Source organism: Phodopus roborovskii, unplaced genomic scaffold (genome assembly GCF_943737965.1).
Source record: "Phodopus roborovskii unplaced genomic scaffold, PHOROB, whole genome shotgun sequence".
Taxonomy (NCBI): domain Eukaryota; kingdom Metazoa; phylum Chordata; class Mammalia; order Rodentia; family Cricetidae; genus Phodopus; species Phodopus roborovskii.
The window spans coordinates 5,682,607-5,709,727 of NW_026126646.1; the positions used below are offsets into that span (position 1 = coordinate 5,682,607).

Consider the following 27,121-nt stretch of genomic DNA (forward strand, 5'->3'; position numbering starts at 1 on the left):
TTCTGAATCCTCGGGCAAACTTTAGAAAATCATAAACAATATATCACCACAGTGCCAGTGACATGTTGGGGCACCTTTGCCCTGAGCTTGCCTAGAAATTACAGGGAAGGGCCTCAGGCTTTGCCGGCTAGTGGTTTGGGGACACTGGGGAACCGCTCTGGACTCTACTGAGGCAGCCTGAGCAGGCTGGGTGGACAGAGGCACTAGGTACACATGATGGCCTACACACTGAGAGGCCCCTCAGAGCCCTGGTCCTTTAGTCCCAGGCTAGTCAGATTGGGTGGCTCCTGGGTAAGACTGAACCAAGGCAGGAGTCCTCGTCTCGGCTGGCTAGATGCCTACTCAGGGTAGCCACCCGTGCTCTGTACCCATGAGGGCTGGGGGAGGAAAAAGGCCTGTGGGCTTAGGACCCGGCAGTATGGATCCCGCATCTTGGCTCTGTGCTCATTGCCTTCCCTAACCCGACATGGCTCCACCTGATCACAGTAGCGTAAAGGGAGACCAGGGCTGTCATGGTGGCATCAGGGTGTTGAGTCCATTGGCAAAGTGTGAAGAGGGAATCATGTGGGGCCCCCTAGCTTCAGAGCAAGGGGGGAGGTGTTTTCTTTGGAAAGCCTGGCTCCCCACAGGTGGTCCACCGGGGCGCACAGGATGCTCTGGGGCTAACACCACTGGTGGCAGCAGCTGCTCCTGAAGGACAGATGCTCTTCAGATGAGACGCTCAGTGCCCTCCTGTAGACCCATTACACAGGATGGTAGGGAGAGGGCAGTATGGCTCTGGGTCTGTTCACTGGATCCCTCTTTGGAGCCTGTCCTCTTAGCTAATACGCCCTATCCCTTGGGGACACCGAGTTTCCACGGCTAAATGCTTATCTGTCTTTCTCGCCACAGATGTAGACGAGTGTGCTAATGCCAACGGGGGCTGCGAAGGCCCTTGCTGCAACACTGTGGGTGGTTTTTACTGCCGCTGTCCACCTGGCTACCAGCTGCAGGGTGATGGCAAAACCTGCCAAGGTAGGACCTGTCTGTTGCTCTGCCCTGGGGAGGGGAGGTGGGGGCCAGGGGCAAGCCCAAGCTAGTACTAGGTGCTAAGTCCCCATGGGGGAAGGGCCCACATCCTGGTGACACGACAGGAGCCTCGCCTGTCAAGGACTGTCAGAGGCCTGGTACTGGGAGCAACTTGCCAGCTCTGTTAACTCCTCCCCAGTACTGCTGGTAGGCTGCCAGCAAAATCAAGACCAGACAAAAGGCAATCCTGGAGAGGCACAGGGAACCGAGAGGGGAGGAAAACAGAGACTGGGGAGGGAGCAGGAGGATGGAGGAGGCCCTGCTGTCCCCAGCCCCTCTGGCTGCTCTGACATCTGAACCCAGGGCTGGTTTGAACAGCTGAGCCTCTTGGAGTGTTTGGGGTCATCGGTGGTCAGGGTTCTGGACCTGGGTCAACAAGCCTGTCTCTGCTCTCTGAATCAGACGGTCACTGTCACCTTTTGCTCTAGAATGTCCTCAGCTAAGTGTCATACTGTCTCCAGCCATCCAACTACCCATCTGTGAACCGTCTGCCCACAAGTAGGGGCTTAGCCTGCTGGACTTGGAGCTGGGAGAAGCATTGAAATGGAGTGTGTGTGTGTGTGGGGGGGATGTCAGCTCTGTGTGAGATATTCTAGAAGAACGGGTTCCCATGCTCTCCTTTCTAACTTCTTATGGCCGGCGGGAAGTTGGAGGTGGGGAATGTTGCGGTGGCCTAGGGTCACGCCCCAGCTGTGGCGTTGCCCTGGGCCTGTACCTCCATGTGTCTAACCTAAAGAAAGGGCAGCATTGATTTGGGGCTGAAGGTCTCGTGTCCCGGGAAGGCAGTGCAGATCAGGATTAATGATCATGCCCTGTGCCTGTGCAGCCAATCCTGATGGTGCCCTCAGAGCTGAGACCTCTGCTTGTAGGCCCACTTGGGTCCCTCCGAGGGCTTCTTGCCAGCAAAGATTTCAGGCTTGGGTTGTCACCAGCCTTAGAGATGGCTCGTGATTGGAGCTGGCTTCATAAGTCAATTCTGGAGAGCAGCTTCCCCCCCCTCTTGTATCTCGGTGACATGGCTGTAAGTGACCTTCAATGGGCCAGAGTCCCCCACTGTGACCTATGGATGTGTCCTAGGGAGATTGACTTGTCCCCATCAGTCACAGCCTAGATAGCCTCCTTTGTCACCGCAAGCCTGGGATATGTCCCTCAGAAAGCAGAGAGCGCTTGCTAAGCTAAGGAGCCAACAGAAGGACCTGGTTCAGACCTGGCCTTGAGCAGCTTGCTGTGAACTGGCTCGTCTAATCAAGCGTTGGCTATCCCCTCCTCCAAGTGCCCTGAAGTTCCCTTTCCATGGCTGCTTCTTCTTCTCCCAAGAGGGAACCAGGCTCCCCAGCCCCGTGGCTTCCTACATGGATGTAGCTGGCCTGAGGTGGTTGTCCACTGCCCCCAAGAGCCTCACCTTATCCGACTGGGAATCTGGAAATCCCCGCTCTTGGGCGGAATACGGAACGTCAGGTCAAGGGCTCTGCTGGGCAGGGAAGATTCCCAGCATTCCTCTGTCCTGGTCCGCCTTCAGGAGTGTAAGGCAGTTATCCATATAGCTGGCCAGTGCCTGGCCTGATCCAGCAGTCGCTCTACCATGGGGTTCCAGGCAGGCATGGGGAAGAATGACTCCCAAAGACCTACAGAGTCTCAGAGAAAAGAATGGCTATCTTCTTCCCATTTACATCTGTCAGTCTGGGGGAGGGATGCTCTTGGGTATGTATCTTCCCGTCATCGTCCTCCCAGAAGCTGAAGTTTGTGGTGGTGTGGGCCCTGGGGCAGGTGTGTTACGTTGATGCCCATCCAAGTGGCACATGAATGTTTAGGAGCTGAGCACAGTGCCAGCAAGCCAACCAGGCCAGTGGATAGAAGGCAGAGATGGTGATGACCCAAGGTCAAAGCTGGCCATCCATGGATGCTACTGGACTTGGGCCTATGCCTGTGCTGGGCAAGCACTCCTCCACTAAGCTACACCCTGAGCCCTCTTTGAGACAGGGTCTGACTAAATTTCCCAGGCTCTCTTGGATCTCACTCTGTGTCCCAAGCAGGCCTGGAACTTGAGATCTTCCTACCTCAGCTTCCTGAGTATTTGGGATTACAGGCCTGTGGCTCCAAGCTTGCCTCTGTGCCTTTATGAGATATTGGAGTCTGTTTGGGGTCCCTAAGGGTAGACCAGGTCCTTGCCTTCTGGCAGAGGTGAGTAGAGACAGGGACCTGACCAGATGGCCCCATCTTAGGCAGACCTTGCATTCCAGTATCACCCGCCTTTTCTCTCTTTCCTGTCTCTTCCCTGGCCCCAGCCCAACCCCATCTCCTCCCTCCCCTGTGGGGGTTCATGCCCCAGCTCTGCAAGTTTGGGATGATTAGAGTTCTAAGTCACCTCATGGCCAAGGAGCCTGTGCTGAGAGCCAGGAGCCTGCTGTGTTCCCTGTGCTCCCTGCCAGCCCAGCCTCCTCTGGCAAATAAGTGAGGCAGCATAACTCCTGGGGTGCAGGCCGCCTGCATGTGTGAGCACAGGCTGTAGGAAATGAAGACATCCCTGGAGGGAAGGATGGCCTTGCTTGCTCATGCGGGGAGGTGTGTGCAGAGTTGATGGTGGGGTGAGCCCAGAAACCGCTGTGAGTGATGAATAGTCGCTGTAAAACTAAGTACTGGCATAGGAGTCTGGCTGGAGGTGTCTTGGCCCCTGGCCCCAAGACCTGGTCCAGGCTGGTGTACGTCATGTTTTGGGAGACTCTGCTGGGGCCAGGGCTGAGTCCATTCAGCTGGGCTGGGTAGCCAGAGCGACACTAGCCACTGCTTCTGCCATGCTGGGTGGGAACTGGCCTCTGCTCTGGACTAGTCCTGAATAGGTAGGCCCAGACCCATGTGGGATAGGCCTTTCAGGCTCTTTGGTGATAACCCATTTTATTTGTTTAGTGTGTATATGCATGCTTGCATGTTTGCGTATGTGCACATGGGTGTGTGTGTGTGTGTGTGTGTGTGTGTGTGTGTGTGTGTGTATGTGTGGTGCAGGGCGTCCTGTGTTATTTCTTAGATGCTCTCACCTTTTTTGAGACAGGATCTCTTGTTGGTCACCAAGTAAGCCAGTAGCCAGTGAACCCTAGGCGTCTCCGGGTCTCTCCCTTCCCAGATCTCAGACTTTGAGAGGGGCATGCCACCACACTGGCCTTCATGCTGAGGAGGCAGACACTGACTGAATCAACTTTCTCATCCCCCGACAAAGCTACTTTCTGTACCTTCCAGGGCCCTGAACTCACCTCCACTTCCACTAAGTGTCCACGGCAAAGCCATTCCAGTGCTTGCCTTTGGTGTCATGAGGGTGGAGCTTGGATTTAGGCCCCCACTAAGTAAGGTGTGTGTCTGAGCAATAAAAGGATGGGTAAGGATTCTCAGCAACTATGTCATTATAGGACTCAGGAAATGATTGGAGATTGAGGCCTGAATCATTCTAGCAGACTGCTGATCCCCAGCCAGCATTAAAGGCAGATTATGGATGGAGAGGCTCTATGGATGGCCAGCCTTCCCTTTACCTGGGTCCTGATGGGGCAGGCCCTACACCAGGTCCGGGGCTTCTGGCAAGTCCAGGCAAGCTCCAAACCCATAGTTTCCCTTTCCTTGCCCCTGCCCCCTCACCCCCCCCCCCGCCCCCTGCCCCCTGCCCCCTGCCCCCTGTCCTCTGACTTGGAGTTCATTTCTTTCTTTTTTTTTTTTTTCTTTTTTCTTTTTTTGGTTTTTTGTTTTTTTCCAGGCAACCCTGGCAGTCCTGGAACTTGCTTTGTAGATCAGACTGGAACTCACTGAGATCCACCTGCTTCTGCCTCTCAAGTGCTGGGATTAAAGGTGTGCGCCACCATTGACTAGCAGAGTTCATTTCTTAAACTTTCCCAACTGTAAGTTAGGTCCAATCCTTACATTAAACCGAGTGAATGGCCTGAAGGTTTTTATACCAGGGAGAATTATTGTATCTTATTTTGAGAAGTTAGTGTTGTCAGGCTGGTGGGCAGGACTTGTCATGTGGGCAGGGGAGAGGCTTAGGCCAGGACTTCTCATGGGGCAGGGCTGGGTGTGGCCGGGCAGGGTGAGGCTTGGGAGCCAGTTCCTGATTCAGGTCTGCAGGCCTGCCCTCAGGCTTTGCAAGAGATGCCCCAGCTGAGTCCACTCCTGCCTGGAGATAAAGAAGGAGACTGGGAGTGAGTGATTCCTGGTGCCCAGGACAGGGCTGAATGGGGCTTTCTCTGGGGAAATGAACAGCTCTTCCTGGGGGAGGCTTGGCCTGCTGACTCAGTGCCTTCTTTCCCTGTCAGCTGTAGGGGTTCAAAGGTAGAGCTGGGATCACCATGGAATGTTTGTTCATGAGAAGTTTGTGGGCTCCAGCCCTTCATAGACACTACGTCATTGTCCCCAAGGAGGCTCCTGCAAATCAGGGTTCCCAAGAAGCCTGTCTCACCCAATCTCAGCTGTCACAGTGACTCCACTAAGGCAGCCTTGTTGCCTGAGAGCTCCGCCAGGTCCTCTCTGCCCCTAGGGAGAAGGAGGAACGTGGGAAGTGAATTGCAGCTCTGATTAGGAAAGGCTGACGGCGGCTGACCCCGGCCAGCTGTACTGGTCCACAGGGAGGGCCAGTGGTGCTACTTTAGACCCCCAATTCTTGTGCCTGAACCCTGGGGTGGCCGTGTGGTCTGCACCTCCTTTGCAGTGGAGCCTTCTCAGACCCTCTTGCTATGCATTATCAGGGCCCCGGGAAGCAGCGTTCCTACAAAGTCTCCCCAAGATCTTTAGTGCCTGTGGATTTTGTACTCCCTGGGATAGCCTGTCCTCAGTGGTCATGGAAAACAGGGTCTGAAACACCCGCTGTGCTCCTGGCACTCACAGGGCCCGTGTGGGTCAGTCGGTTGCTAGGCCACTGCTGATACAGGCCTCTCTCTTTCCCTCGGCTGTAGGAATTTAAAGGTAGAGCTGGGATTATTACGGGCTGTTCCTGAGAAGCCCGTGGGCTCCAGTCCTTTGTGGACACCATGCCATCGTCCTCAAGGAGGCAGACATGCAGGGGAGGCCTCCCAAGGTTCACACACTGTTAAAGTGCTAGGCTAGAGGACACACAGGGGTAGTAGTGGCTGCAGAGTCCCAAGCAGGGATGGTGATGTTCAGAGCAGTCTCAGGAGACCCACAGGGTCCTGTCCACAGATGCTTGCATGGCTTCTCTGGAATCTTCTCTATTCTCTGGGCCTTTGGGACATGGGAGAGGTCTGTTTCCCTGGCCAGCAGTAGCTGGCATTGTGTCTACCGATGTCCTGTGTGAACTTGGGATGGTAAGTTTAATCTGTATTGTGGCAACATGAAGGGAGGTTGCGAGAAAACTTAAACTGAGCCTGTTGTTCCAGCCATCATCCTCTAAGGAAGACCAGACCCAAGTGCCGGCTAAGAGGAAAAGGCCTCAGCCAGATGCCAGTTCTGCCAGCTTCTGCCCTGGCTCACCGTGCAGCTTAGTCAATCCCTGCTGTTGATTGTGCACCAAACAAGGCACGTACTTAGTTTAGCAGCGAGAGTTTCAGGCTGGGGGGTGTGGCCACACACCTGTGGCCCTAGATCTAGGCATGGACCTCCCCCCCCCCCCCACACACACACAGTCATCGCCTTCTTTCCACCAGGACCTGAACTGGGGCTTTCCCAGTCCCGTGTCCTCTGGATATGGCAAGGAAACTCAACTACAAATGCGATCCTTCCGGGCCAGTGGCAGGATTTCCAGAGACATCCATGGCCAAGGCCGTCCTCCATCAGGAGGTGTTGAGAGTTGAAAGTTCTCATTTCCCATTCTGGCACACACTTATTCCTCCAGTGAGCAAACTGGCAGGTAGACTCTTGGATGAGGCCAAGGCAGGAAAGTAACAGCTTTCAAGGTCAATCCAACACCAGTGCAATGTCAGCAGCACAGAGGTTTGTCCCCCCCCCCCCAAAGTCAACAGCACTGGGTCGGTTCTCTGGAAGACACCGCAGGGTAGGCCGGTGTAGCCTCTGGTAAACACCAGCAGCACATCTCCTGGCAGAGGTACTGTGGGCTCAGGCAGACCTGCAGGAAAGAACTAGAGGTAAGCGTCGTGAAGGCCTAGGTTTGAGTCCCTGAGTGTTGATTTAAGATAGCATGACTCAGGGTCCCTCAGTTCTGGCACTGGGGCTATGTTAGAACACTTGCCTGACATACGCAAAGCCTTGGGTTCAATCCCCAGGACTGAACAAATTTCATGGTGGCTTAAACTTAGAAGACTTGGGAGAGGAGGCAGGAGGATCAGAAGTTCAAGGTCACTCTACTCTACTTTTGATGACAGCTTGGGGCTGTAGAGACTGCTTCCTAATGAATAAAGAAATAAACAAAATAAAAACAAATGAGGCTTCATCCTCAAACTAAGTCTGCCGAAAGGAAATAGACGACAGAACGTGTTCTAGGAATCCTGGCTGGTATACCAGGGCAAGTCAAGTCTCTGGGTTGAGAAAATGACCATCAGAGGATGTAGGCAAGATCTGGTTCTGGAAGCTTCTGCACTGGACTAGGGGTCTTCTGGGCTGGGGAAAGGGAAGCTCCGGGCACCCTTCTCTTGTGTCCTGGCACCTCAGCTGGACTTCCTGGAGTGACTCCCTAGTGGTGTAGGTCTCCTCCTGAGTAGACCAATGGTTGGTGGGTAGCAGAAATGCTGAGCTACCATAAAGAGTATCATGTCTGGAATGATCTAGAACAACTCATTTCCCTTTATGTCTTCTGGAAGTGAAGCTGACAGGCCATCCTGGTTAGCAGATGGCAGGGCAAATAGGCCAGATAGCATGGCCTGGACCTCATGGCCAGTTCCAGGGTGTCTGGGGAGCAGGGGGGCAGGGCGGGGCAGGTGAACCTCTCTACCCAGCCTCGGCAGTGTCTCTCTCCTCTATTCCCCTGCTGGACCAATCTCTGCTTGTCCTGGGGCCTCCTAACTTGCTCCTGTACAGCTGTGTCTTCCAACTGCTGTTTCTCTCAGTGCATTTGGTTGAATGATGGCTGCACCTGCCACCTAGGGCCTCATGGGATACTTTCCTGGCCTCACTGTCTCTTCCCCAAGACACCCTGAGAAGCAAGTCTATGACCCCCTCCCCAGATGCACACAATTCTCCCCCTCAACACTTCAGACCCCACTGGGCAGCTAGACTCCTAACTCCATTGAACCTTCATACCCCAGAGTCCCATCCTACAACTCTTGACAATTCTGGATAGTTTGGGGGACAGCAGAAATGGAAAGTCCTGTGATTGGCTGCTGTGAGGGGACCCATGTACCCCCTGGAGTCATTGTAGGAGTCTGAGGGCACAGGATGTATATACCGGGGGATCCTTGGCGAGTCAGAGGTCGCTGACGCCACTCTTACACGGATGCAGACTGTTTCTTAGAGTCTATGTATTCCGGTGATCTTGGGCATGACAAGAGTTGGATACCCTGTGGGTAGTGGGGGCAGGGCCAGCAGTATCTTGGATCCCCTGCAGGTGCCCAATAGGAGTTGGCTGCCAGGCTTTGCCCTAGCATCCAGCAGGTGGAGGGGGGAGTGACCTTGGGGGCTGCCGGCCATGGCAGTGACAGGCATACACCCTGTTAATGGACCCAGAGTCTGCTGGTACCTTCTGCCCTGCTGTGAGCCAGGCTCTGGGATCCAGGCACTCTGTCCAGGTCCAAACTTCAGCGACTGGTAGTAGTCAGGCCTCCTCTTCCCCCTTGCCCAGCCCCTTTGCACCTACCCTCTCATGGACTCCCACAAGCTAATCTCGTATTCCTAAAAATGCCACTTCCAAAGGCCAAGTCAGGCCTCCCTCAACCCAGGAAGCTCCCCTAGTCACTGACGTCAGTTATTCCGTCCTCCTCTGAGCGCAATGTGAGATTCAGGTGTCCATGGCACCAGGGAGATGACTGATCTCCCCTAGGGTTTGAATGTGTCCTTGGTAGGATGCCCACCATGCCCTGTGGTCTCACATGGCCATAGGGAGAGGACCCAGCAACACAGCCACGAGAAACTGAAGACTCACACTGTGCATGGGGTCTGAGGTCCTTGCGCGGCCCTAGGGCTAGGGCTGGCCTTTGTAGTACCTCACTGGCGTTATTCTGGCATCGGGGTCTCAGGTGCTTTGGGTGGGTTTAGTGTTCCCTGGGATGTAAGAGGCCATGAGTCAAAGCTGCTCTCCCAGGAGCCCCTCCATCCGCAGGGAGGAAAGGCAGCTGGATGCATTCTCCTTCCTCGGCTTGGGTGAGGAGCAGAAACCCATAATGGTTTTGCCAGAAGGCTCAGCCAGAATGATTCCAGGAGGCACAGCCAGACCCTATGTGCTCTGAGGCCAGGCGGGGGCCGTGGTACACTCTGCTCCTGAAATAACCTCCACACAGCACAGTAGGATAGGAGAGGGCCTGGGAGGAATGCTGTGGAGTCTGGGCTTTGTAGAGAAGTGAGTTGAGCTATCTTTGGCTGCAGACTGACCTCCTCTGGGGGTGAAGGGTCAGAATCAGCAGGTGCATATGATATCTGGGAGGAGGTTTGAGGGTAAGCGCAGGGGAGGGGTTCTTTGCCTAGAGGTTGATTTCCTCTTTCCCATGCAGATTCCATCCGTGTTCTGGTTTTATTTCTTTTGCTCTGACAAAATACCTTGCTAAAGAGCATATTTGGCTGGACAGTGGTAGTGCATGTCTTTAATCCTAGTACTCCCAAGGCAGAGGGAGGTGGATCTGAGTTGGAGGCCAGCCTTGTTTATGGAGCAAGTTTCAGGACAGCCAGAGCTATTCCACAGAAAAACCATCTTGAAAAACCAAACCCAAAACAACAACAGCATCAACAACAACAACAATGTAGACCCGTCACCAGGCTGAGTCTGCCTTCCCTGATTGACTCAATGAAGGCAGCCTTCCGGGTGTCCCCATAGGCCAGTCTACACAGACAGTCCTTCATGGAGACTCTTGCCAGCAGATTCTGGGTCATGTTGACAAAGGTAACCATCCCGAGCCTGTGTCTGGCCCTTCTCCCTGTAGCTGGAGGTGCAGTTGTTATGAGACTGGCCCTGTCCTGCTGACAGCCCTCCCTGCTCTGGACTCTCTGCCCCTTTGCTGGGCCTGGAAGACCTTCCCTTCAGCTCTCGAAGTCCAGCTGGGAGCATGCCTAGCCTGGCCCAGCAGTGTGGGCATGTGAAGATGCCTGTGGACACCATTGCCCATTTCACTGTATGCCCCTTCCCACCTGGGAGCTTCGGCCCTCAGATGTAGATCTCAGGACTGTCTCTAAAGGTCCTTGCCCCCACTTTTCTTTATCCCCTCCCCTGCCTGCTGTGGAGCCGGTTATTGCTTGACCCTTCAGGTCTACACACGCAGTTCCACCCCGGGCTGGCCCTGTGGGATGTTGCCAGGTGGGAACATGGACAGGGTGGGAAGGTAAGCCTCATCTCTTGGAGTCACCCCTGAGCTCCTAGGAACCAGGACAAGGTGTTAAATAGACCCCCAAATTCTCAGATATCACATTTCTGTGCAGCTATACCTCATCCAGTGCCGCTCTGTACTCAGCCTGGGTGGCCTGGGTACTGCTCATTTCTTTGGGATTTAGTAGCATGTACGTAGGTGTTTGATATCCAAGTTGGACCAGGGTAAAGCCTCAGGAAAGGATTTGTGGAGAGGGTAAGCAAGGATGATGCTAGGAGACAGACCCACAGAGCAGGAGCCAGGGGGCCGCCACTCTACTTTCTTAGCTCTTGGTAACCCTGGGCGATGTCAGTTCTGCCTCACTGCCTAGAGTAAGAGGGCCTCCCGGCTCTGAAGGAAATAATGGTATTTGGGGGAGTCACTGTAGTATTGGGGGGGGGAATCAAGACAGAGGAAGCTAGTGGCTGCTTGCTTGGGGAGGGAGCCGGGCTGGCTGGAGGTGGGAGTAGCTCCTCTTGCTGACACAGACATTCCACAGGCAGGACCACAGCGGGTTTGTTGGGAAGGCATTTCCCAAACAGCATCCAGACCCCAAAGTCCTGTGTCTGGATATGTTTAGTGACACTGAGGGGAGATGGTGGGGACAGTAGGGTGGCTTTGCAAGTCTCTGGGCAGCTATTTGGGCCAGGCTAGACAGATGTGGGACATGGGAATGAGTGGCCCCACTTTGGCTAGGGTGTAAGCTGGAGTCAGTAGAAGATGGGTGTGAAGAGAGGCCACCAGTGGTCCCAGTCTGGGGGCTGAGGTCAGCAGGCATGGGGCTACTGATGGATAGGGCCAGTGCTGGAGGCCTTTGGCTTGTTTCAGGCCAGTCTGGCTGGCTCCCATGAGATCTTTAGGACTGATGGGGAAGGGCCGGTCCTTCAGGGATCAGCTCTGGACTCTGTCACTGACTTAATATTTAGCCTTGGGGATTTTGGCGTTATTAGAGGACGTGGGGGTCAGACAGCCTGACCTCATTACTCATACCTACACTTTTTCCACAGGGAGGAGGGGCTGCCACTGTCACCCCTTATTGTAGAGGAGAAAACTCATAGGCAGGTGTCAGGGCAGGGGCTGGGCATGGGAAAGACAGTAGGCGTGGTGCTGTAGCTGCAGTTGAGACCTCACATCTAGGTCTCTCAACTGGAGAAAGCTAACTTGAAGTGGCAAAGTCTTTTAAAATGCTGTAACCCACCCTCAGTGATATACGGCTTCCAGGAAGGCTATACTGCCGATCCTCTCTAAATGGCCACTAGCTGGGGACCAGGCATTCAAGGGAAAGGTTTATTTAAGTTTACAATTCTCAGGACACACTTGGTGACTGAAGTCTGGGCAGGAGCCGAGGCAGAGGCCACAGGGGTGGGGTGGGAGCATTGTTGTGGTGTGGCAAACTTTTCCTGAAGAGATGCAGCACCCACAATGTCTCCTCATCCCAGATAGGGGAGCCCACGACAGACTAAAGTGTAGTTACTATCAGAGTCCCACTTGGTAAACCCATGAGTTTTATTGGGATTGATTACAGAAACATGGGTGAGGGGTTGTTTACAAGGGCAGAAACGACTCAAACAAAGGCAGCTGCATCACCAAAGCCCACCGCAGACTAGGTGACTGATCACAAAAGCTGGGAACTTGGAGCACACTGCACAGCCTGCAGGCAGCCCAGCAGGTTGTAGAGTGTCCTTTCCAGGTGCCTAGGTTGGCTGAAGCCCCTCCAGGCAACTCAGCTGCTTTCTGCTTTCAAGCTTCTTAGGCTCTTCTTCCAGGCAGCCTGTCTTGTCTGTAAGTGTTGTTTAATCTTGGGAGGGAGGGGCCTAGTGAATCTGGTGGGTTTCACAGATTCCCTGAAGCTATTTTGAGTTGTTACTTTCTATCTTAAGGAGCTTTCCTATAGGATACACTGTTTCAAATATCAAGGAACTGGCTACTTGCTGGATAGGATACAATGTTTCAAATCTCGAGGAAACTGCTACACAACAGCAGCTGGCTGGCTTGCTGTGTTTGCTTTTTTTGTATCACCCTAGACCACCTGCCCACAGGTAGCACCACTCATGAATTGAGCCCTCCCACATAAATCTTTTTTTTAATAATTTATTTAACTTTATGTGTATTGGTGAAAGATATCAGATCCCCTGGAACTGGCGCTACAAACAGTTGCAAGCTGTGGTGTGGGTTCTGGGGATTGAACAGTCACTGCTCTCAACTGCTGAGCCATCTCTCCAGCGTGCACTCCCCCCCCTCATCTGCCCCCAACACACACATAAATCTTTAATCAAGAAAATGCCCTACGGGCTCATCTACAGGCTAATCTGATGGAGGCAGTTTCTCAGTTGAGGCTCCTCTTCCCAGATAATTGTAGCTTGTTTCAAATACGCGCAAGCGTGCTCGCGCGCGCACACTCACACACACACAAAAGACCCCAAACAAAACAGGACAAGTGAGTAGTTCTCCCACTTCTGGGGCTTGAGTTTGGGAGGTCAGAGTGTGTTTTGCCTAAGCAGGTGTTTGTGTCACTTTGCCCCTTGACCCAGCCTGTGGCCCAAAGGGTGGCAGCAGAGGAAGCTGTGACTCATTGCTGTCACACTGATGAAGTGCCTTGAGCTGGAGAGTCTTTTCTTGTCTATGTGAGATGGCTGCTGTCTCTACTGCCTCATCACCTGCTGCTCTGATGCAGCTAGACCCCTACCTTTCAGTAGCCAGTGGCTATAGAAGTTGGGACCCTGGAGTCTTCGATGGCAAAGGACATGTTCAATGGTGACAAACAATGCCATGCTATGAGAGTTGCCTGCTGTCCAAGCTCTGCCCACAGCATGCTTGTCGTCCATCAGAGAGGCTTCTGGAAGCACTGAAAGGCAAGGGCTTTGTGTCTCTGAGATGTTCCACTTGGGGAAGTCAGGAGAGAAGAGGGGCTTTTACCCTGCAGACCAACAGATCTCAGACAGGCATATCTGCACTATCGTGATCCAGCAGGTAGGTGACAGGGCAGGCTGGGCCCTGGATTATTCCAGACAGACAGAGCAGGTGGAGCATTGGGGGCTTTCAGGGCTGATTCCTTCCAAGTCTCCAGATTGTTGGGCTCAGTCACTGGCCAGCAGGGGCTTTTCTCTACAATATATAGCCAGTGGGCCAGACTATGGGCCATAACCTGGTGACCCAGGGAACATGAACCCTCTTCCTTCCTGGCAGCTGTGGCTAATGTCACTTTGTGCTCACCCACCTGTCTGGAATTTTCAGAGGGAGACTCTGGTCACTCCCAGGAGAGCAGATTATGCTGACAGGATGTCAAGGCAGCCTCCCTTGTGGGCTGCTGTTAGCAGCTTCCTGGAAGCACCCTGGTTCAGGGACTCAGCCTAAATCTAGAGTACCTTCCCAACAGGGATCACCTGATCACCAAACACCCTCTCTTGTTAAGTGTCCCAGATTGCTGGGCACAGGTTTTTTTTTTTTTTTTTTTTTTTTTTTCCTCCATTTTCATTCAGGCCCTGGGAAGAGGGAGGGTGGTCTGTGATTGAAGGTGTATCAGAAAAAGGTGCAGGCTCAGGAAGGAATCTCCCACCCAAGCTGGAATCCCAGATCTGCATCTCCAAGTGAGGTAGGCCACAGAGCAGCTAGTTAAGGGCCTGAATGTGTCTTCTTGGACTGGGGGAGGGGGAGCATCTCCTGCAGACCCATGCCTGTGCGTGGGACTGCATAGCTCGTCTACTCTGCTCTCTAGCACTCTCCCCCTGCTGGGGCATGTGGGGACTCTTTCCAGGCTCCTTTCATGGAGCCCAATGAAGGGTGCCACAGACTGGGGCACAAGGCTTAGGGGGCCGGGCCAGGCGGGTGAAGAGGGAAGAGGATCCGGATCCGGCTTTGTGCTGTGGCCTTGCACCGCCCCGCCTCTCGCTCCCCACCAAGCCTCTGCGGGCCTCCCAGCCTTGCCAGGGTGGCTTCACTGTGTGCTTTGGTTTCTCTTCTGTGTCGGCTAAGACACCGGGACTGTAGTCTGTGCACGTTTGTGTGCGCATCTCTGTCTCTCTGAAGCTGCGCATCTGCGTGTGTCTTGCGCGTGCCTTTGTACGGCGTGCACGTGTGTGTGTGTGTGTGTGTGTGTGTGTGTGTGTGTGCGCGTGTGTGCCTGCGGTTTGGTGTGGGATTGTGTCTCTGGATCACGGTTTGATTGTGAGTGTGCCAGCAGGAATGCATGGGGTGCGCTGTCAGCGGGACCAGCTTGGCCCCCTGTGGGAGGTTGGGCGGGGCTAGGGATGGAGGCGGCTCCCTCTGGAGTCTGAGGATTTGGCCTTTACCTGCAAGGGGTGGAGGGAAAGTTGAGACCATAAAGGCAAAGGGGCGGGACATGCCAGACCCAGAGCTGCTCCCTGCCGGCACACAGCCTTAGTGCCTCAGAGTTGGAGTGTATCCGACTGTCTGTGTCTGGGCTGGGTGTGCACTGGAGCCTGGAGCTGGAGCCCTGATCTGAGAGCCCTGAACAAGATTCCTGAGCCCGGGCCGCCCACCACTCCACAGACCCGGCATGGAGGCATCCCGGGGCTGGGGAGGGCTGGCTGTGCTCTGGTGCCTTGGGCTCCTGGGCAGCCTGGCGGGTGTCACTGGCACTCACTACCGCTATCTGTGGAGGAACTGCTACCCATGCCACCTGAGCCAGGCTGGCTACCCTGTGAGCACCGGTGACCAGAGGCCAGGTGGGCACCCCAGGAGCAGGGGTGGGTGGGATCAGGAAGCCCTTCCCTAGCATGCTCTCTGTTTCTTTCTCTCTTTTATTTATTTTTTTGTTTGATGTGCTCGGGCATTTTGTCTGCATGTATGTACATGTACTATGTGTATGCAGTGACCTCAGAGGTCAGAAGAGGGCGTTGGATCCCCTGGAATTGGAGTTACAAACAGTTGTGAGCCCCATGTGGGTTCTGGGAATCAGATCCTCTGGATGAGAGCAGGTGATCTCAACCACTGCGCTGACAGCCCCCATTTTGGTTTTTTGTTTTGTTTTGTTTTTTGTTTGTTTGTTTTTGTTTTGTTTTTTAAAGTTTATGCCAGACTGTGGACACAGGGGGAGCCAGACCAGGAAGGGCCCAACAGGTGATCACTACTGCTGAGACAGGACCCAAATGTGTCCTGAGCAATCAGACCTTCCCATCCTGTAACAGCAGGGAGGTCGCTTGACAGGGCATTAAGCTTCCCATGCTTCCCTCTCTGTATCAGCCACTCTGGGATCGGGTGAGAAAGGAGATGCTTAGGGACCTTTTGGGGTTGCTGTGTGAGTATGTCAGGTGTTGTTATGTCATTATGTTGCTTAGGTGAGTATGTCAGCCCTAGCCAGCAGGGTCACTTAGAGGCTCTGGGCTTGAGACAGCAGCAGCCATGGGGATTAGATCCTCTTACTCTAGTTCACCCTGGAGCTGGGATGTGATACTTGTGAGGCAGCCTGCCTCCACGTGGATAAACAGAGCTTGGAGCTGGGCACCCTCAGGAATGTGACCAGAGGCTATGGTGTATTCAGCTCCCAAGTGACTCATCGCTGGTACCACCCAGCAGGGGGAGGCAAGCCCCCCCCCCCCCCCCCCCCCCGCTAGTGCTCCCAATCAAGCCCTCCCACACTTGAGGTGTCCCTGGGGCGAGTCTCACTCTGCCACACCTGATAATCAGCAGCCTGCATCCTCTGCTGTGTCACTCAACTCCAAGGGTCCCAAAGCCTCCAACTCCAAGCAGACCGCTTGCTCAGTGGTTCTTCCCAGGCCAGGCTGGTATGTCACTGCCTTGTAAGTGGCACTTGAGAGCCTGCATAGCATCAGAGGTCTCAGCTGGGCATGTCCGGGCTTTGGAGAACTTGGAGCCCAGTGGCTGCTCTGAGGCTTTTATGAGGGTGGAGGGGGGGGGGGAGAAGTGGGAAAACAGAGGAACAGAGGCTAGTGGAGGTTGGTTTTTCAGGAGGAAGAAAGAACCCGGTGTCTTGCTGGTGCCATCAGGAGACCATCACTTGGTGCCTGGCAGAGTGGGCTTGCTGGCAAGGTCCCAGAGGTCTCTGCGTTTCCTGGAAGCCACGGTGAAACTTGTGAAACCTCTGAGGTGGTTTCCACTGAGACAACATTTGGCGGCCGGCTAGCCTTGCCTGTTGTGTGTTGTTGGGCCAGGAACTGGTGGGGTGGGTACAGATCGGGGCCGCTGGTCTCCCCTGATGGCGCCACCAGCCTCAGCTAAGCAGGTACTTACAGGCTAACGCAGCTTAGGCTGGCACAGGGATGTCACCATGCGCGGCTTGCTGGTCTGTCGTGAGGCTGCCAAGTTCCCAGTCGCTGGTCACAGCAGATGGGGGCAAAACCACTCAAAATGACTTTTCCAGTTTCCCCAGCTGGATGGCCCCTTCCCTGATGCTCTTGAGGATTTAGTACACAGTGGGTTTGCCTGCTACCAGACAAAACCCCCTGAACAAGCAGGTTCCATCCTGACTCTCTGCTTGCCCTGGCGTGACCCGTTCCCATTGGGTCAGCAGGAGGGTGTCTGTGTTGCAACTGCATCCCAGCTATCTCTGCTCTTTGGAACAACTCAGGATGGTCCCACTGCAGGCTCAGTGTGACTCCGGCTGGACTGTCTCTGTGTGGGAAGTGTGTAGCACAGTCCTTGGGTGCAGGCCTGTGGGATGAGAAATTCCAGGGAACCTAGCCTCTGAGCATGCCAGGGCACAGATAACTCTTGTGAGCCCGAGCATGCAGATTACCCCCAGCAGGTATTGCTGGGTCAGAAGACCAGGCTAGGAGCTCATGAAGCAGCAGCTCATGTGACCTGAGTCACACAACAGATCTGTCTGTATGCTGTATTTTTTTTTTTTTTCCTTCTCATGACCACTCCCACAGATCAATCTTCTCTCGGTGCCCTAATGCAATGCAGACACAGGCTGGGTGTATAACTCTGTTGGTAGAGTGCTTGCCTGGCATGCACAAAGTCATGGATTCCCTTCCCAGCACTGCACTAAAAAATAGATGCAGTGGCATGTGTCTGTAATCCCCGCACTCAGGAGGTAGAGGCAGGGGATTGATTATAGAAGTTCAGGGCTATCCTTGACTACATCATGAGTTTGAAGCTGGCCTTGGCTGTGTCAAATAACAACACAATCAGACTAATTGCCTGATGGTTGTGGAGACCAGAGTCTCCAAAAAGCTAGAATTGAGATGTAAGCATAGATCAAACCTGGGGGGGGGGCTGTGTCCTCTTCTCCCCAGTGCACAGAGGCCTGGACTCATATCCCTGAAGTGATGGGCCTTAGTGCCCCGCCCCGCCCCATCCCATCCCACCCCACTCCACCCCACCCCAGCTTGCTCTCTTTGACCCTCCCATTCCCCCTATAAGGCTTGTGGTGGCCTTGTGTTTGTCCAGATGATCCAGGACATTATCTAACCTACCATGCTAACTTTAAGGACTGCTGAGCCTTAGGCTCCTCGGATCCTGACCAAAGCTCTCCTTGTAGGCTCAGCACCTGGGAGGCCATGTGGCCCACCTTGCGATGAAGCAAGCAGGACTTAGGTCACAGAGCCCTGCACTGCTTTTAGAGTGTCGATTGCTTCTGTAAAAGGGGCTTGTCTCCTTTCAGAAGAGGCCGGACTGTCAGGGCTGTGGGGCTGTCGGGGCAGATCCTTCACCCTGGGATGGACCTGCTGGGTCCAGGTGCTGGCTCTAGAGAATGGCAGTGCAGGGGGGGGGGTGCTGGTAGCCACAGCGGTGGTACGGCGCCCCAGCCCATGCTCCGTTATAAACTCCCACATAGTAGGTCCTCCATTTCCATGATGGGAAGGGATTACAGATGGAGTCATGATGCCGGTCCCTCCTAAGAGGCCTTGGGACAGGGATAAAAGCCCTGTCCCTGCTTGGAAGTCACAGTGATCCGGGACCCTTGTAGGGAGTTGGTTACTCCTCTCTGGAGTCCTCATTGTCTCCTTCTGGACCCCTGGGCTTGTCCTACCCTCAGGGTTGTGTGTACCTGATAGGAAAAAGCCAGTGGCCCATGCTGAGTAGCTCTTCCCATCAGGGCATGCCAGCCATGAAGGATGGACACTACCTCTGACTGGGATTGTGATGGAAATGTATGTGGTCTGACAAGATCTTGAGTTTGTGCTTCCGTCTGTTCAGTGCGATGGGCCTGGCCTGGCGTGTGCCTAGCCGGTAACTCCACTCTCTCTCCCTACCTAGATGTGGATGAGTGTCTAGCGCACAACGGTGGTTGCCAGCATAGGTGCGTGAATACCCCTGGCTCTTACCTCTGCGAGTGCAAACCCGGCTTCCGGCTCCACACAGATGGCAGGACCTGCCTGGGTAAGTGTCAGCTGCCTGGGGCTCTGAGCCTCTGATGAACCTCAGTCACTCTCTAGAACATACTCAGGTCTGGGGAGGGGCAAAGGGAGGCTGGCTAGCATTGGGCTATGCACTCAGAAGCTCCCTCCCTCCTGTGGAGCACAGCCACCTGCCAGCCCTGAACACACCCTGCAGGTAAAGAGGCTGAGGTTTGGATGGTCAAAAAGTGCATCCGAGGTCTCTGCTCACCCCCAGCCTCCCCCCCCCCCCCCCCCCCCCGCCTGTGTATGCTCGCTGCTCTGCAACTATGCTGAGTCTTATAGAGACTGAGACCATCTGCAGGGGCTGATCAATCAACAGGGACCCAGGCCTGGCTGGGCTGCCACCAAGACGTGGGGTGGAGGACTCTTGGGTTGCTCTTGGGTGGTAGGGAGGCAGGCTGAGCAGAAAGCATATCTTGGTCTGCGGAACAGGGCCTCTCTGAAAGTCTGAGGGTACAAGCTGCAACAGTGGCGAGGGGCAACCAGAAAGCAGCCTCTGGCCCCTGGCTCTCTGTAGCATTTCTGCTAGTGGGCTCCTGAGAATAGGAAACCTCTGGTGCACCCTGGAGACCCGGTCCATCGATCCCTCCCTCTGTTTTTGCATTGTTGTTGGGGGAAGGCACTCCTACTTTCTACTTTGGAGATCCAGACAGCTTGGGCCAGTTTTGAGCAGCCTGGTCTTGGCTGCTATATGGCTGGCATTGTGCCAGCCCTGGGGGGTTGCACTCGGTACACACATGTCCCTGCCTCTGTCCGCTGCCGGAGCCAGGCAGCTGCCCGAGTGAGAAGTAGAAGCAGATGCAGGAATGTTGCCATGTGTTTCAGGGTAGCGATGATAGCGGAGCCCAGCGACTGCCTGCTGGCCCTTCTGTCTGTGGCTTGGGCTCTCTCGTCTTGGGCACCCTTGTCAGGCAGGATACACCTTAAAGAGGGGTGACACTAGAGATTGGTTGAGGGGTGACCCCTGCTGCTGGCTCCCCTCTGGCTCCATTGATAGTGGCCCTCACTGTGATGCCTTGAAAGGATTGTGGGCCAGGATGGGATGCAACATTAACATTCAGGGGGTAGAGATGCTTCTTAGACCCAAAGTGACCGGTGGTACTGCTCAGAGGAGCCTTGAGCTGCTGGTCCGGGGAACCAGGAGGGATAACCCTTTACCCTGCCCTGGTCCTGTGCCCACACCACCCATTGCTGTGCTGGAGACAGACATGCTAGGTCCTGTACCATGGGGCCCCAGAGAGATGGACTCATGGCATATCTTTATTGTGGGTGGTCTGCATTGCCCTGGTGGGCTGTCCCCAGACACTGTTTAAGTGGTGGGTGGGTTCTCAGGGCTTCTGACCCCTCCCACCTGACAGTTGACTTGGTGGACATTGGTTGGATGTGGAGCAGTGGCCTCAGATGGTCCCTCTCTCTCTCTGTCTCTCTCTCTACTGTAACTTTCAACAAGGGATTTACACTGAAGTTTCATGAGATCACAGCTTCCTGCTGTGCTGTGTCTGGGGACAATAGAATAATGGCTTGCAAACTCTCCACATTGGCTCCTCTAGGCATGGAGGCTTCCCTTCTCTGAGCTCTGCCTTAGAGACACCTTGGTCTCCCTGTGTGTGTCTGGTGGTGTTCTGGGGACCCCTGAGCATTTTCTCCCTTCCTGTGCTGTGCCTGTGACACATTTCCCAGCATTCCCTGGGGATACGGTCCCTACTCACCCTCCATCCTCAGTCGTCTCTCTGTGCTCCATGAATCTGGCTGTGGGTGATGGATTATTTTGTGTCTATAATTCCTAGGGAGTTTCTACGATGAGCCTGGGTTTGTCAGACTGGGTCCACCAGATGCTGCCTTCCCTGCAGGGGCCTGAGAAGGTTCTAGAGTAATTATAGGACCCTCCCCCCCACCCTGGGAGCTTCCTTCAGGAGTTCCTGGGTGTCCCTCATACTCTATCCCATGCCTCTTCAGGTTGCTGAGGGAGCCGCTTGGCTGATTAGTCTGAGATGCTGGCCTGGGATGGAGGTAGCTGAGCAGCTCTGGTTGGGGCTGAGGTGCTTGTCTGAGGGAGTCAGGGTAGTGATCTTTGTCCTGGGCTCTAGGGAGGACCCAACACCCACCATGCCACAGAGTCACCTCCAAGGCCAGGTAGATCAGGATAGGCAATGTGTAAGTTCTGGCATGGATTCTCGTTCTGTCTGTCTGTCTGTCTGTCTGTCTCCCCCCCCACACACACACTTTTTAGCCAGAGCTGGCGCTGAACTCCTCCAGCCTCCACCTCCCAGGCGTCAGGATTATGCAGGATTATAGATGTGCATCACCACACGCTGCTTCAAATGGTCTAAGCATAGTAACAAAACATAGACAGATCTCCACTTCCATTCTCTTTTAAAGTTTTGTTTTTATTTATGTGCATGAGCATTTGTTTGCCTGTATGTATGTATGTATGTATGTATGTATGTATGTATGTGCCTGGTGCCTGTCAAGGCCAGAAGACGACCTGGAATTAACAGATGGTTGTGGATGCTGGGAACCAAATCCAAGTCCTCTGCAAGAGCAGCCGCTGTTTTTAACCACTGGGCCTTCTTCCCCTGCTCTTAAAATGGGCATTTTAAGGACTTTGCCATCAACCCACTGTAGTAAGAACATTGTCCCCTGTCCTGGCTACCACTCCAACAGGAACGAAAGAACCTGTGGCTTGGGCTCTCCTCTCCTGGGGTGCTCTGTCCTCTGTCTCGTTTCTGAGGTGGTAATGGCGGGCGGGAGAGGGGGGCAGCCACGCCTGAGGCTGTTCTAGCTTTCTGTGCTTGGGACAGAGCCAGTTCCTTCTTTCCCCGGCCATGGAAAGTAGGGCCTGCCCAGGGTGGTGGTTTGGCTGAGGGGCCAGGAGTGTCATTCCTACTTTCCCGTGACATTTTGCAGAGTTCCAGAATGGAATAACCCCAGGGCGTCATAACACCGCAAGGGGGGTCCTCCTCTCCCCCCCCCCCCGCCGTGGCTGTAGTGTTTTGAATGGTATGTGCCTGTCCAGTGGCTTTGGCATGACCTGGACACTGACTTTGTATATAGCTATTTCCCTGTGTCCTCTGGGTTGAAGGACATATGACCAGTCTGAGGGACCATGGTTGTCACTGGCTTAGACCCATGGCACAGGTGGCCTCTCTTCATCTCAGCACTCCCTTGGGGGGGTGCTCTGATGCCAGCACACCCCAGTGGTGGCTCCCACCATAGTCACATGGGTGCCAGGGTTTGCACGAGTGGAGGAAGGCTGCCCAGCCCTGCCCCTGGCCTGTCCCTGTCTGTGTGTATCTGTGGCCTTGGCTGAGCCTTCCCTCCCCAGACATCAGGACAGTAAAGGGCTTTACAAGCCCCTGGCTGCCCCCCAAGACTCCTTCCTGGAGGAGGAGCCCCACCGAAGGAAGGCTGTTTGGAACCCGGAGGTTGCTGCTGGCAGCATCTTAGGTTTGGAGCCAAAGCCACAGGCAGCTCAAATGTGCAAACGACCAGGCTCTTCTGTAAAACTCATCCCCACGGAGCCACAGATGCAGCTCTGCCCATGTTTCCCAGTCCTTCCAAAACATGGCAGGGGTGCAGCTGCACAAAGGGTCAGCGTCCCAGCCTTGAGAAGCCTGAGTGGGGCCGGTGGGAGAGGTGGAAGGGAGCGGCTGTGGTCTATATGATTCCACCCTGGGCCCTTCACAGGGCAGGGCTGCCTCCACTAGGCATTGGAACAAGGATGCCTACCAGGTTCAGTGCACTAGGCATTGGAACAAGGGTGCCTACCAGGTTCAGTGCACTAGGCATTGGAACAAGGGTGCCTACCAGGTTCAGTGGCCCATACCAGCTATCTCATTGTGACCTAGAGCTGCCAGGAAGGAGGGCACAAATCCTGAGCTGGGTACAGAACCCAGCAGGGATAGTTAGGCAGCCACACTGGGCACGCAGGGATATGGCATGCCATAGGGGACAGTTGGCAAGTGAAGGCAGTGTTGACTTAAGTGTGTGTGTGTGTGTGTGTGTGTGTGTGTGTGTGTGTGACCAGAGGGACCCAGTTCTGCTGCTCTTGGGTCTGTTCCAGTGTCACCAAGCCCCATATCGGTTTTATGACGGAGCAGCCCTCCTCACAGGACATACCTGCCTTCCGAGTAACCCAACTGGCATTTTGATAGATGCTTGCTCTGGCAGAAGGAAGCTGGGTAGTTCTTGTGGCGTCTCTTGAGGATGCAACTGGGGGCCAAGGCTGGGCAATAAAAAACCTCCCAGGGTTGTGGGTGTGTTGTGAGCAAGATGGGATCTGGGAGCTTAGAAGTTACCTGCATGTATGTATGTATGTATGTGTGTATGTATGTATTGTATGTGTGTGTAAGTATGTATATGTATATATGCATGTGTGCATGTATGATGTATGTGTGGTGTGACGAGCCCCCTCTGTGCTGCCTTGTCAAAGAGCTTCCCAGGACAGACTGCTCTGGCCACTAGCCATACATGGTGGTAGCTCTCAGCACCCAGAAGCCGCACCAGCGTAAGGACAACAACCATAACTCCATGGGTGACACCACCCTCCAGCTGGCCTCAAACCTCTGCGTTAAAGCAGCCGATGGACTCGGCTTGGCTTGACTGTAGGTAGATTAGTTCTTGACTAGTTTCCTAGTGATGAGTTTATGGGATGGGGGCCTAGAACCTCTCTAAGACCCAGAGTGCATGTCCCATCCCCCACCCCACAGGCTGCCACCTCAGGACCCTGATGCAAGCCCTGAGGCCTTGGCTTAAGGCAGTTCGGGTGCTGCCTCCTGGACTGGGCTAGTACCCTTTGTTGGGGGTGTCATACATCCAAGAGTGTTGTACAGGTCGGCACAAAGTAGCCCTCTGTCCTGTAGGAATTGTATTCCTTCCTGCAAGCTTTGCACCTCACACCCCTCCCTGAGTAGGGGGACCCCTGCTGGTTGTGAGTGGAGTCACAGCCCAGCTGTGTTGGAATTCCAAACCCTTGGATGAGCCTGGCTGCCCTGACAAAACACCACAAGGGCTTAAGCAACAGCGGTGTTTGTTTGTTTGTTTGTTTGTTTTCACAAAGTTGCAAGTCCAAGAGCAAGGTGCCAGCCTTTCTGGTCCCTGGTGAGATCAGAGCCCCATCAGTGTGGCCACTTCCAACCTTAGTTAAGGTACAGAAGTCTGGAGATTGTCGTGTCCCGGGGCTTCGTCGGCATGCCAGTTGTGGGGAGGGGTGCAGGGACACACACAAGCATTGAGACTCTAATATAGAGTGTCACCAGCTGTAGTCACTTGTGTCTGGTCTGGAAGTGGTCGGGGGCCTATGTGAGATCTTGGGAATTGTAGGATGGGCTATGGGGCGGGGCTATTGGGGCCTGCAGGACTGGACACAGATCGCAGACCCTGCCGAGTGTGGAATGAAAGGGAAAATGGGGTATGTTGTGGAGACTGTTGCCTAGGCTGGCCTGATGTTCCCAGCCCTCCTGCCTATATTCTCGCTATTGTGATTTCCAGTGTGTCACCACCCCTGGCTGATGGGTTGGCTTATGAGTGCGTACTGCTTGCAGGGAGGCCAGCACTGACCTCTGCTCCAAAGGTTACTACTCAGCTTTGCTCATATCTAACCTTGGGCCTGATTTCGAGAACCATAACCAGATGTGAGCCTCTGGCCTTGGCCCTGGCAGAGGTCCCCAGAGCGAGTGTCCTACAGCTGGACCTCAGTAATTAGAGGGGCCTGGAGATGTCTCCACCAGCCCAGACACACAGACCCTGGCCAGTACTGGAGCTGTGCAGCCCAGCACAGAGAAAAGACAATCTGCCTGGCTTAGCTTTGTGGGAATCCACAAAGGGTGTGCTGGGTGATGCTGGCCTGGCTCCCTGGTGTGCACAGCTTGAGAGCATCTGTTAAGTCAGTACTGTGGAGTGAAGGTCCGCAATGGTCCTGAGGGTATGAAGCTGCACTGGAATTCCAGATCTTTCCTGCCAGCCCACGGTGGGCTCGTTCATGGGTTTCTCTCAGAGGCTTTGCCCATGCACAATCATACTGGGGATGAAATACCTTTCCCTCCTGGTTAATGGTGCTTCCTGTGGGGAAATTGAGACACCACGCGTGGCCCTCTGTGCCTGCCTGGTCCCGCCAGACGGGCTTCTGGTTCCTATTACGTGTCCTGAGGGATACAATGAGTGCAAGCAAACAGAGCCTCCAGGAATGTGGGGCCAGCTGAGGCCATGTGCATGGGTACCCAGACGCCTCGTGGCTGGACGGCTGACTCAGGTGAGGCCAGCCAGGCCTGGGGTCAGCATGGCTTCCATACAGTTTAGGGGTCAGAGCAGAGTTGGGGAGGGCCTCAGCTTGGCGGGCTTACCTCAGTTCTGTAGGAGATTGCTGTAGCTCCTCCCTTGGTGCTTATTACGTCTGGGGCCCTGGGTGGCCAGGTTACTGCCTCCCCACGGCTGGCTTTGCCCCAGAGAAGGGGCCCTCCACATGCTCTCCCAGCTCGCTTCATGTGGGGAGAGATCTGTTTCAGGAGCAATGTGGCCTTTAAGCAAGCTTGTTTTGAAGGAAGCTCAGCCTTCTCAGTGTCCTGAGGCAGCTCAAGCGGCAAATGCCAGCACCCGGGGCCTTGCAGTATGTCCTCAGTGGTGCCGAGTCCCCATATCCCTAGGCAGTAATTAACAATTTCTCCTCACCGGGACATTAACAGTACTGCTTAAAGTTGACAGTGTCCCCACATCCCAGGCAGAACCTTGGGGTATAGCCTGGTCCCCAAAGTGCTTCAGTAATGAGTCTCAGGTTTGCTGAAGCAGCTCTGAGCACAAGTCTGCAGGCAGGCTTGCCTCCCTGGCCAGGCGCAACATTCTTGTGGCTTTCCTCCGGAGCTCAGGGCTAACTTCCTTTAACCACAAGGCCATTGCCAGAGACTAGGATTGTAACCAAATCCATGCCAGGAGCTGGCTGCCACTGCTGGCAGAAGCTCATTATTTATCTGCACTCTGTGCCATGCAAAGCATCTTTCCCGTCTTCACAGGCCAGCTGAGGGTAGGGCTGATTTTGCCCACAGAATACACAGGTACCCACCAGGCCAGACAGAATCTCTCTTCCATGCCCCGCAGCAGTCCACCCAGGAAGGACAGGCTGCTGCCCTGTGGGACATGGTCTCCCTGAGGACTGATGGCTGTTGGGAAGGGTGGACACTCTGATAGGGTGTGAGGAGTGGCCAGGGCTGTGGACTGAGGTGGCTATTCATAGGTGACCTTCTGTCCTGGCCTGAGGACCAAGATGGTAGGGTGGGTCTCACCATGCCTCCTAGCCTCCCGTCGGGGAATGAGCCAGCTGGTTCTCAACAGCCTCCTGGTGTTGCATGCCTTGTGCTGGGAGGATGCTGGGCTTCTGTCAAGGTGGACTGATTACCTTGTACCCAACCCCTGGGTAGGCTGGGTTTACAGGATTCAGGGAGATGCCCACTTCCTGTGGATGCTGTTGGTGGCTGCAAAGAAAGTAAAGTCAGGCTGGGATTTGAGAGCGAGGGAGAAGGCGGCACAGGTGTGCTTGGGAGTGAGGGCCTGACCTTATCTCCTCGTGTCCTCAGCCGTCAGCTCTTGCACTCTGGGAAACGGTGGCTGCCAGCATCAGTGTGTCCAGCTCACAGTCACACAACACCGCTGCCAGTGCCGGCCCCAGTACCAGCTGCAGGAGGATGGCAGGCACTGTGTGCGTAAGTATTGCGGAGCTGGGAGAGTGAAGGGGTCCGGGGGCCAGGGAAGAGCCTGATGTGATGATAGTCCTGGTGGTGGGAGGGAGGCGGGGAGGCGGGGAGGCGGGGAGGCGGGGAGGGAGGCAGGGAGGCGGGGAGGGAGGCCTGGGCTGCTCTGGGCCTCAGGTGCAGGGATGGGGAACACTTTTGGATGGTTTGTCCCTGGGGCAGGAAGGTCAGGATGGAGACAGTCAGTACCTTCTTCCCTATCTGTCCATCTGGGGTTTAGACAGAGGGAGGTAGCCAGGCCAGTGTAAGACTTTGGGCTGCTTGCATAGGAGAAGACTTTTTTTGCTAAAGGAGTGTGTGTGTGTGTGTGTGTGTGTGTGAGAGAGAGAGAGAGAGAGGGAGTGTGTGTGTGAGAGTGTGTGTGAGAGTGTGTGAGTGTGTGTGAGTGTGTGTGTAAGAGTGTGTATGAGTGTACATGTGTGAGAGAGAGAGAGTGTGTGTGAGAGTGCATGTGTATGTGAGCGTACGTGTGTGAGCGTGTGAGAGAGAGTGTGTGTGAGAGTGTGTGTGAGTGTACATGTGTGTGAGAGAGTGTGTGAGAGTTGTGTAAGAGTGT

At 54.6% G+C, this 27,121-nt stretch overlaps 1 protein-coding gene across 1 annotated transcript in view; it reads left to right on the forward strand.

The window, feature by feature from the left end:
• Positions 1-27,121, forward strand: part of Megf6 (multiple EGF like domains 6) — a 94,342-nt gene that overhangs the window by 44,678 nt on the left and 22,543 nt on the right. The window contains exons 4-6 of the mRNA XM_051173833.1: positions 892-1,014; positions 18,684-18,806; positions 26,392-26,517. Coding sequence (XP_051029790.1) covers positions 892-1,014; positions 18,684-18,806; positions 26,392-26,517 — 372 coding nt within the window. The remainder of the gene's footprint in view (positions 1-891; positions 1,015-18,683; positions 18,807-26,391; positions 26,518-27,121) is intronic.